Source organism: Formica exsecta, unplaced genomic scaffold, assembly GCF_003651465.1.
Source record: "Formica exsecta isolate Colony F162 unplaced genomic scaffold, ASM365146v1 scaffold359, whole genome shotgun sequence".
NCBI classification, from domain to species: domain Eukaryota; kingdom Metazoa; phylum Arthropoda; class Insecta; order Hymenoptera; family Formicidae; genus Formica; species Formica exsecta.
In genome coordinates this window covers 273,795-285,852 of record NW_021850836.1, presented here as the reverse complement: position 1 = coordinate 285,852, position 12,058 = coordinate 273,795, and the positions used below count along the sequence as shown (strand labels likewise).

Here is a 12,058-nt window from a genome sequence, read left to right as displayed (position 1 = left end):
TCTTGATTTAATAATTGTGGCCAAAATTTTATACAAAAATTAATGACGACGCTTAATTTATTTTGCGATCGATAATTTAGGTTGTATCAATCAAATCTTTTACGTATTCCGTACGCGATAAAATTTCGAATTTGTCAGACTCGAGCACCCGCTCATAGAGGAGAAGTAATCTACAGACTCGAACAATCTCGCCTTTTAGACACGGCGATTTTATCGCAGCTCGTGTTATTCACCGTGTTATTCACCCAGGGCATTCAGATTTATACCTTAGCCATCGGGAAATCTGACACAATTCAGTCTTATCGAAATTAAAAAGCAAAAATAGAACGCTCGAAACAAGAAATTTGTACATCAATGTGATTAAGCCAGTCTTTTCTGGAGGAAACGTTTAAGACAACGAAATGCTGTTGCAAGATTTATAATGACCTGTGATTCGACAGCTGCAACATGATTCCGCGGTAAAAATAGGCATCGTCGTCGACATCTTAACGAGACAACGATCGAAAACAATCTGCGAGAACCGTGTGCATGATATTTATGCACTTTGACCGACAATACTGATCTCTTATTTAACATTTTGAATGTATTCCGTTGCGACGACATAAGAAAATATTATCAAGCGTGTGCTTCGTGTTTATCTTAACAGAAGAAGGTTAAAAGGGTTTTGATTTATGATATTTTGTTCAACTATTCGATTATATATCACATCAGTACAAAAGCTTGTCGAAACACATTACACGCAAAAGTGAGTTTAGAATATAATGTAGTTGATGTTAAACTCGTAATAAAATTCATCATTCTGTCACACCTCTGACAACGTACATTATTGATTAGATATAATCACCATCTTATAATTGTCATCTCGATGAGATGTATCTTGTAGAAAGAGTCAATGACTTTATAATGATAATTAAATTAATCAAAGAAAAGTCTCATATTCTCATGGCTATTTCTCCGCGTTCGTATATATATATATAGAATTTCATTTCTAGAAATAATCTCATCTCTAAAAATAAAAAATACTATCTCAACAGAAATCTCACATGAAAAATCAGAAAATTTATCTTGCCAAATATTTCCTGTTAATTTTTTCAATTCTTTTACAGCAAATTTATTCAAATTTTTTATTTTATTTTTCAATTTAATTCGCCAATTTTTTATCATATGATAAATGACAATTAAAAAATTAAAAAGCAACAAAAAAATATGATACATGACAACTACAAAATTAAGAAAACTCTGACATATTAAATTATCATCATGTTATCGTTACATCAAAATCGTTAAACCCGATTCTATGTTACATGCTCTATAAAAAGCGTAGGGAACAGAATGTACAATGTCGCGACGGAAGGAATCGCCACGATCTTTCAGACGATCGATGCCTACTCAAGCGTGTAGCAAAAGGTGCTCCGTGAAACCGTCGAAACTTTTTCCTATACGTCGCATTTATTTTACGACCTTCGCTACGGCGATGATAGTCTCTCCAATACCGATTTATCGCTGCTGGAACTTGAATTATTACATTCGAAACACTTTTTCGCGGTTTTTCTGTCTCACCATTTTCTATATGTCACAAAAAATGCAGATAAGGATAAAAATTTTGTCAGATTTAAATTATTCTTTTATATTTCACAATTCGAATTTTGTGCAGAATGAAATACCAACATATAATTTTAAAAATATATTTTCTGATAACATAAATTTGTCTTTTATAAAAAGATATCGAGACATCAATATATAATTATAAACGATTAAAATTAAATACTCGTTAAAAAAATTGGCTTTGAATTTATCAAAAAATGTATTGAAATGTGTTGTGCTGCTAATGAATTATTTTGTACTTTTTACTAAACTATAATAATATAAAATACATCTAATAAATATTGTTTTGTAATGGTAAACGAGATATACCTATACGTATTAGAAATCCTTTATTAGCGTTCATTACATATTACTATTAATGGGCGATCAATTCAGATTGCATGAAATAAATCACCGTGTGACATTCTCGCAAATTATACGGAATGAAGAATAAAGTTGTAAAACAGCTCAACAGTTTTTATCAAGTGGATGGCAAATAATCTTGAAGCAAATCAATATATGTATCAATTGAAAGTATCCCGCTTTATAATCGGCGCGCGATTTATGGTTAACGCTACTTATTTTTTAAACTTTCGTTGAAATCGATAAATAGCAATTCAATCGATTTTCTGTCAGAAATTTTGTGAGAATCGACAAATTATCATACTTAATTAGCCTTCTTCGCGCGAGAAAATTAAGTCCTTTGACTTAACTCCTATTTTTATATTATAATCGCATACTATTCGAGAAATTCTGGTTATACAACTAATTTGACCGAGGAAACTTACTTATCTCCCAAAATATATTTTGGCAGGCTAATTCTATTTTATTTTACTGTTATTGTCTGCCATGGCTCAAGGGGAGCGGTGACTCAACTCCGTTTAAATGAAGCTATCGCATTCCAGGCACAGGCATAACAATGATAAAATCGCGCCGATCGTCGACAAACAACATCGTTAGACACATAAAGGTTTCACCTCCCGAGTGGTCTCGTCGCAAACCCATCGCCCACGAAAGCACGTGGTGAACCCAAGTGAACAAGGGTATTGGACCACTCGCTTCCTCTACGCAAACTCGACTCGTGAAGCGCGCGTCTCTTCTGATCCACCTCGGCGAACCCAGTCGACGTTTGGCAACGCGTCTCTCATCTGGTGTTCCGGCAACCCCTCCGATCGGAACACGCGATATACGCGCGCAAACGTGCCAATAAATTAATATCACTTCCGAAAAACTCGATGCGTTTGCTGTGTATCGTTCGTCGTAATTCAATACGCAATATAATATATCGTCATTATCATCAATATCGAATCACGGGTAAAATCGGAGGCATTCATCGCCTTCGATAATCAAATATAATTCGAGATGCGACAAGATGTGACAATCAAAGCAAAATGAAATCTTAAGGTACAACATAGTATGTTTATCAACTAGTGAGACAAGAAGAAAGATCGTTATTTCGAAAGAACAATCCAGTAAAGTGATCGTATTAGATGTCACGCATATTTTTGATATTGTTTCAATAAGATTTCGCGGTAGGTTTGGGTACCTGTTTTACATTGAAATTTTTATCATGGTAATGTGACTGGCACGCGAATTATAGTCGAGTTTTTTTTTATTTGTGTTGGCGGGAAATTACATTGAATTCTTTCGATTGTAACATAAGTGATCCAGAATAAGAGAGAGTCAAATATCTATCTCTCAAATTTTTTAGACTAACATGCTGCCCGACGTTAATCTTTTAATTAATTTATGCAATCTTATAATTAGTTAACAAAAATTAATCGTAAAAATCTCTGTTCAATTCAATTATAAATTAAATTTAAAATTGATATAAACAATTGGAAAGTGTGTGATATAAATGCATCGCAACAAAATAATATTTCACAAAAATTTTTCTCTTTTAGAAAAGTACGCGCTTATACAGAAAAGTTGTTCTTTATATATGACATGTTTTATATTATTATATTCAAACTTAAATCAAACTATTTAATGTTTAGTAACAGTGTTTATTTTCGTTAATATATCCCAAAATTAATAATACTTGACAAAGATTTCTTTATGCAAAATGATATGCAACCACGTTTCATTAAAACTCACTCTGTTTTAAGCCCAAGTTAAACCAGAAAAACATATAATTTCGGAATCTGAAAAGATAATTTCGAGAAAGGTTCCTATCGTAACACAGTAAACTTTCTCAAATACGAGTTTCATATTAAATGTGAGATAAATGTATAACGCATACGTCGTTCCAAGCACTGCGAAGTCACGGGTCGTTTATCCTCTCTTAAAATCACACAATTGTTGAATTAGCAAGTGTGATAAAAGCGCGACACGCTCCGATGTCGCTCGCTCCTTTTCTCCTCAATTCTTCCCTTCCTTTTTTATTTCCTAGTCGGTTATATTGAATTCCGCCTTTCACTCACCATTCTGCAACCCCCCATCCCTAGCTTCCTTTACAGATTCTGTTTGCCTAGCTTTTAGCATAATGCACTTACACGTGTATATATCCACCGAACATGCCATGAACGCCACTATAAACGATTGAAACTCTCGACTAGAAACATGCATTATCTCACCGGTTCTGGTTAACTCACTTTGGTTTTGATTTTATCGCCCTTTACAACTATCTTATTTTTTTCCTCTTTGGTGTGTTAAATATCGTACAGAGCATAGTAAATTATATCATGAATTAATTTAAAATTAATAACTATTAATTTCAAAAGTCGTTTTGCTTCTTTTCCTCTCCGTTTAACTCTCTATACATCATCAACGTTATACAGATAAATAATGAAATAAATAACGAAAGGTTGTATAAAATTCAAATAATTGCAATTTGAAATCAACTTTTTACTATTTTCATCTGCAATTCGACAGAGAAAAATTTAAAATATTCATGTTTGATTTCATACTGGAATTTACGACTATAATTCCACGTTCAATTCAATTTCTAGTGTGTCATAAAAGAGCATTATTTCTGCATAATAAATGATGATATTATCGCGAACGATCAGTGACGCCGACGGCGGCTTATAAACTCGTATCATGACATACGAGCAGCCTCCGACGAGAATACACATCGTATCGATGTCGGAAAAGGTAATTAAAATTGCGTATCATCATCGGTGCCAAAGAGGATAGTCATCCTAAATCGCGGAATGAAGAACCGAATTGTTCAAAGTCCCGCTTATGAAGACAGCGGAGTCGCGATTTCCGGCGAACTCGGCGAGCCTTCCTTTTCCGGGGAATGTGAAGGAATAGTGTCCCTTCAAGCGCCGAAGGAAATCGAGGAAGATGCAAATCCTGATCCTAGGTTCGAATATATAAAGTATTGCAATAAACTGCTGAACGATCGAAATGTTCCATTTCGCGTCAAAATAAATTAAACAATATCTGAAAAATTTGTCTTGAATTTAATTGAATCTATCATTTTTATTAATTTATAAATTTTTCTAATAAAATTAGATTATTTCAAGAAAGATTAATATTTTTACTTAGTTATTAATATAAAATATTTTAATATTATATTATGCGATACTTATATATCTTTCGACAGCTTCTATTTTTCTAAACCAAACATCGCGCGCGTTATAAAACTATTTATAATAGTGATATCTAGTCATATGTCTCGGATGTAATTATGCGATCGGGGTTGGACGTGATCCTCGAATTTTATGTCAGATATGCCGCGCAATGCACCATAAGACAACATTATTACCCCGAAAACGGTTGGGGTTGGGTCATCGTCGTGACAGGTGTCATGGTACAGATTCTCGCCACGGGAATCCAAGGGGCTGCCGGAGCTTGGTTATTACTTGATGGAACAAAGCGATATCGTCAGACTCTCCTCAACGTAGGTACGTGATGCAGTAAACATTATTAACAATATCTTATCCAATATCTTATCCAACTTCAGCAAAGGTAATTGTTTTAAATTAACTGTACGATATACAAAAGAAGAAAACTATACTTGCGGCTTATTAAATATCTGTTTCGCGCAATATAATATAAAAAATATTTATATGAAAGAAAAATTTGATATTTTTATCTAATTATTATATTTAGATAGAAGTATGCATCTGCATTTTTTTAAATTATTATTTTTCTTTGCTATTAATAAAGACATAATAAAAATAAAGAATTAAGAAACATAACAGAATAAAGAAAGAAAAAATGACAAATAATTTATAGAAACACATAAGTTTCAATCTATATGAGATTGAAACTTATGTCTTGCAATATATGAGATGATATTATCTCCAATGCGAAAGAGAGACACGTCGAGAATATATTTTCAACATTTTATGAAAAAAGAAACAAAACACAAAATCGTAGTGATTTCCAATCCACTTTTAAACACAACGGCAATATTTTCAAGTCTATACGAGCTCCCTTCGTTATTATTATTTGCGAAAGATTGTATCACGAACGAATTATTATCGTCCTTATAAAAATGGATTTTGCAAACTACAATTCATTTTTAACTGCTATCTTTAAGTTTAAAAAAATTTCGATGATGCTGCAACACGAAATCGTATCCCAAAAAGACCTGAAACTTTATGAGAAGCTAATTCAATCCGAGCGACTTAGCAGGAATTCGGAAGAGACAAGCGGAAATGAATGGCTCGTGTTATCTGGCAAGAATCCCAAGCATTTGAAGAGCAGAGAATGCTTTAATTGTTTTGTTTTGTTGATGACAAAAGATATATTTGCTAAATCTTTATATATGTTTGGAATATTTACATGTTTTTTTATTATTATATTAAGAGCCAAATTCTGAATTTTATCAGCTGATATTCTTTAATGTTTTATATTTTTAATTTTCTTGTTGTCGCGGTCCAATCTTTAATTAAACATTTTTAAAAAATACTATAATCAGTTTAAATTAATTTAAGTTAGTTATTTTAACAAATTTCATCCTTTAGAAATATTTATATAAAAAATTAAACATTCTATTAATTTGCATAATTATCGTAATTGTTCTTTTATTTAAATGTATATATATTCTTCAATTTTATATTGAATAATATTAACATAAAAAATTTTAATTCCGATGGTTAATCTGTTATATACATATATATTTAAAACACTCTCACAAAACGTTTACATAAATTTGCTATTATAAAATACGAATTAAAAATTAAAAAGCATGCATTTTTCTACTTATTGTGTAATATGAATATTTAATATTGTATAAAATATTATTTCTGTGAAAAAATAAATACTTTTATTTAAAAGTTGTTTATGGAAGCAAAACAATGCCAATTATAAATTATGCTATATAAAATTATATTTTCATCCCGCAAAATGTAATAAAATTGTTTTCTAAAAAAGATTCTTGTAAACTTATTTCTTTGTTTTAATGCGATGTTGCTTAGATCGTGTATATAGAATTTATTTAATTAGTTGAAACTATTTGATCCCAAGTTATATGTATAATATATTAACAAAACATTTTTCACATTATTCAGAAACACATGAAATATGTTTCTATCTAAACTATGCAAAAATTCAAAAACTTTGTAACAGAACATTTTTCTTCGTATCTGTATGACTGCATAAAAAATCAAAAGACAAATACAAGTAATGCATCCTTGCGCTGCTTCCTCTCGCTCCTTAAAGAACTCGGCGAGAAGACTCTCGTGAATTGAGTCTCCACGTCCTTCGCGAGGACACGCTTGCTATGTAAAACCCGACCAGTCCGCCAGTCATTGACCCTGATAGCAGCTCTCGCTCTCGCCAATTCACTCTCACTGTCGTTTCACCCATTCCCATCGACGGAGACTATCTCGGGGGTGAGAAGAGTACTCGCACGATTCTCGATAAAGAACCTGACCGAGAAAACTAGCAAAAGGAAAAGCGCGAAAAGTGGCAAAGCGCAGAGTGTTAGGGTAAACGTCCTCCTAGGACTTCACCAAGTTAGAAATTGTTTTATTTCCTATATATTTTTCGCAGAGGTTCCATACACATTCTCACAAATTGTGTACCACAATTCGCTACTATTATGTACAAATTGAAAATGAAAAAAACATGCATTAAAATCTGCATGTTGTGTGCGATGTGAATATTTAACACAAAAAGTTATTTCCATAAAAGAATAGATTCTTGTGTTTGAAAATTATTAATGGAAACGAAACGTTGCTAATTCAACAATCGATAAACCAAGTAATATAAAAATATTGTTACACGCGCGCATACAAATTTTATATTTAGATTTTACAGATATTGCAAATTTATGAACTTTATCATGTTATCGGGAAGGCATTTCAACTTAATGTATTCGGAAATAACTCTCTGCATACAAATCTTTTTCCTGAACTTTCACATTATTTCTCTCTCGTCAATGTCCTAAACGATAATAACAGAAACAGCCTGTGTATATCCCAAGGCGAATCCGGACGTATATATTTATTCCCGCGTGTAGGAGGGGATCCCGAGACGGTTGCAGGCTCTCAGGAATCCCGTCGGTATCCAGAAGAAGAAAAAAGCCGAGGGAGATGTTGCGAAAGGCGCCGGTCTTAAACGACGCTTCCACGTGGATAAGTCACCATCGTTGGCGAGCGATATTTAACGCGTATCCATCGCGTTCCCTTGTTGCAGCAGCGAGATTAATAACCGCTTTTTCCCGCGCACGACAAATGCGGCGCCCGTTTGTCTCCGTAACCGGCAGCCCGTTACTTACTGCCGCAATAAACCGCGGACTCGTCGCGATCGATGAGCTCGCGTATCGATGCGACCGGTGAAAATTAATTAAACGATTCTCCGCCTACGGAGACCTAATCGCGTCCGCTTAATAGCCCGGTGTCGTAATTAAAACGGTCTTAGTGACGCAATTGAGTGCTCGTTCAGTATCTATCGTATTAATTGGCGTCTTAGCGAGAGCAATCACGTGCGCGGACCTGCGATAGAAAATGTATTTTGTACGTATATAATAAAATATACATTCGATAGATCGATAATTTTATATATATATATTTTTTTTTATTTATAAGAAAGTGCTTATACCTGATTTATGATAGATTACAGAGATGTAAGCTATCGTTGTTTGCACGTGAACCTCCGCTTACTTCGGCGTTAAGTAGATGCAAGAGGTATCCGCGGCTTTATCCCACCCTCAGACGTGATTTATCGATAAGATTTCATAGCTGCGATAGACGCGCTAAACATATCGTGGCAAGAATAAAACGGAAAAAAGGAAGAAGCATGAAAGAGGATATACGTATTCGTTAGCGCGTCAATGTGCTTTCCGAAGATTCTTTGGATGCTGCGACTATCATAAATCATTTAAGAAACGATGGATGACAGCGCGTAAACCTTATTGGCTCCGACTTGCCGCGCATCTAGGGTATGGCAATAACTTACTTATGTTAGACGATACATATCGCGAGTCTTATAAGGAAGTATATACGAAACCGCTGGATATTTAATCCATTTCCGCAGGCTGGAAATGTACTAGACGAAAATTGTGACCCACTCAATTCATGCTGACGAAGGAGATAGTATGAGAAGTAAATAAAATTAAAGAAAGAAGAAAGATATGATTCCATGGAAAATAATATACATATATAAGAGAGAAAAGTTTGACAAATTTAAATATCTAATGCTCAAAAAAAGATTTCTATTAAATATTAAATGCATCCCAAGATGTATAAATCTATTATTCCACTATTTTCAAATACTAACGATAAACGATGCCGAAAGTAGCGAGCCAATCGATGTGGTAAGCAAACATTCCCCGCCGTGGTCACATTGCCAATCGCGGTTTATCCTCCGATCGTAAAGCATCGGAGAAGATTTGTTGGATTCTATTGCCACGATACACACAGTCCGCAAAGCGAATTCGTTTTACTGTTGACATGTCTCCCGAAAATCCACGCGGAAAATGTGATGCCACGAATCGCGACTCCACCATTCCTCGCCAGACATCGTTTGACGTTCGTCAAACAAATGGCGAGAACGGATGGTCTGTGTCGATTTTAAATAGACAAAGGAGTAAGAGAATGAAATGAAATAGATAGTTGACAGTAGCGACATAATCGAGGACAATATGCCCGACAAAATGAGAAACGGTTGCTAGTCGTAGCGATCTGTTATCTATGAAACCCTTTTAAAATTGCCATGTGTGATTTGACATTTATATTACGGAACAGATTACGGGCGATTTACGAGAGAGTCGAATCTCCTTTGGGATCATAAATCAACAAATATGCCGCTGGCGTAAAAAGTTAATAACAACTCCGTGAAGAGACTTCCCGTCAAATATCTCTCCGCAGCGAAATTAATTCCTTCGCGTTGCGTACAGATAAATATATACGTATCTATTTTATACTAATAATAAAAATCTGCAATATTGCATTATTAGGCAATATGGAAAAGGATTGTATGGAACAATTGAAGTTGTTATCCTTTCTTCTCGTAATCATGCTCGTTTAGTTTTATCTATAGAAGCCGTCGTCTACGCAGCGGTTAAGTAAAGTTTGTACAATACCTGTACACGATGTTTTCTCGTTACAGGATGGCTGGGGGCAATGTCGACGGGTGTCGCCCTGCTGGTGTCGCCGGTGACGATAGCGTTTTGCCGAAGAAAAAGTACAAGAGTCACGGCTGTTTTAGGCGGCCTCGTTACCGCGCTCGGCTGCCTCTTCACTTCCTTCGCCTCGCAGTTCCACCAATTGTTCTTCAGCTACGGCACTGTGGTCGGTGAGTAAAGATCGTAATGATAACGAGACTCCGGAGGACTACTTGCGATGGTGCAGCCGTAGATGTTTTTCTATAATGTGAGAGCGATGTAAAGATAATGAGATTCTTGGATAAACGAAACTATCGACTACAAAATTTCTTTTTTTTTTTTTTTTAAATCTGCTTGATATCGTCTGACATCTGTATCGTTAATTTTGATTAATAATTATTTTTAATTTTAATGATAACATAGTAAACTATATAATACGATATTCTTTAATATTTATGGGAAAAATATATGTATATATCGCAATTTGCGGCTCTGCATTGCCAAACAATTGTTATTATCGTCTTTTTTTTTCGTCTATATCTACTAGTTGTACTAATAATAATATTAGTTTTACTTATTTCTTCACCCTAACTTTTCCTCTCACCTGAAACTTTATGTGAGTTAAATAAAAGTAACAATTTCAAGATACTGCAGAATAGTCGACACGAAAGGGACAAAATTGTTATTGGATCCTATGAGAAAATTAGGAATGGCTACAAATATTTGAGCCATCGATCTTTTTTTCATCCATGCAGGGATAGGAGTTGGAATGACGCGAGACTGCAGCACGCTAATGGTGGCACAGTATTTCAAGAGGAAGAGAGAATTGGTCGAAATTTTCATCGTGTCAGGAAGCGGCTTGGGTATAGCGGTCATGTCTGCTTTTATAAAAGGAGCGATTACGTAAGTTAAATCATAGCAAAACAATGTCAAAGGCTTGTTTTAATAAACTCAACAATATAAGTAAACGGATAAAATAAAACGCGAGAAACTTATTATATTTTTTAAATTATATCATCTTTATATACTTTTACCATACATTAGTGAAACGTTATTCCTAAAGAATTCCCTATTACTATTAATAAAAATGATTAAATTATTAAGTATTCTTCTATTGCGAATATATGATAAAAACAGTAGAAAAGTTTGTGTATATATAAATATATAGTTATACCATCAATATTTTTATTAAGAATCGATTTCCTCACATAAGTTTTTCCTCATCTTCGAAATATTATGATTAATTATCACATATTTGTAATTGGAACATCACTAAGAAATCAACCAAAATTTAGATGCAGAAATTTTTTTTATTACAGTAAAATCGGATGGCGACTCGGTCTTCAAGCTGTCACGGGAGTGGTTTTTCTCACTTTCATTCTTGGCACTTTTTACCGTAGCGCTTCGCTGTACCATCCCCAACGGAGAGCAATCTTACATTTAAAGAATCAAAAGCGCAAAATAAAAGATAAAAACAAGGCCGACGACAGGCCACCATTTTTCGATTTTAGCACTTTGAAGAGTAAAACCGTGAGGATTCTCTTAGTGTCCACCGGAATTTCGGCGTTTGGGATCAACACACCGATATTTTATCTGGTAACGACGAGAAGTGAATTTTAAAAGAACTGATGCAGCACATATTGCATCCATTTTCTATGCTTATTCTTGATTCGATAATAAATTGCGTAAAATACGATTTTTTTTTTAAATATTCCTTATAAGTTAATACAGATTTTACAATATTATATGTAGATATATATTATTGTATTAAATTATATACAGATCTATAGAGAATTCCATTAAAATCGCGTAGAATTAATCTTCTATATACAATTAAAATAAGATTTAATCATTACCATTATTTTTTTCTAATAATTATATTTTTAATTATTTAAAAACAATACACGATAAATTTATAATTAAATTGCTATTTAAAATAAGAGAAATTCATGATTTGTTTATATATAT

General features: G+C 33.7%; 2 protein-coding genes across 2 annotated transcripts in view; both read left to right on the top strand.

Annotated features, from left to right (window-relative positions):
- Positions 1-12,058, top strand: part of LOC115238749 — a 91,241-nt gene that overhangs the window by 69,529 nt on the left and 9,654 nt on the right. Inside the window, exons 2-4 of the mRNA XM_029812795.1 lie at positions 10,096-10,281; positions 10,846-10,993; positions 11,410-11,686. Coding sequence (XP_029668655.1) covers positions 10,096-10,281; positions 10,846-10,993; positions 11,410-11,686 — 611 coding nt within the window. The remainder of the gene's footprint in view (positions 1-10,095; positions 10,282-10,845; positions 10,994-11,409; positions 11,687-12,058) is intronic.
- Positions 4,566-5,476, top strand: LOC115238750. The gene is made up of 2 exons (XM_029812796.1): positions 4,566-4,894; positions 5,263-5,476. The coding sequence occupies exons 1-2, from the start codon at positions 4,740-4,742 to the stop codon at positions 5,444-5,446; spliced, it is 339 nt and encodes a 112-aa protein (XP_029668656.1). The 5' UTR covers positions 4,566-4,739; the 3' UTR covers positions 5,447-5,476.

What these genes read in the sequence shown, in the direction of transcription:
- LOC115238750 (XM_029812796.1), top strand. Translation starts at nt 4,740, where the DNA reads ATGAAGAACCGAATTGTTCAAAGTCCCGCTTATGAAGACAGCGGAGTC. An exon ending in GATGCAAATCCTGATCCTAG is followed by an intron (nt 4,895 to 5,262) that starts GTTCGAATATAT and finishes ATTTTATGTCAG; the next exon opens with ATATGCCGCGCAATGCACCA.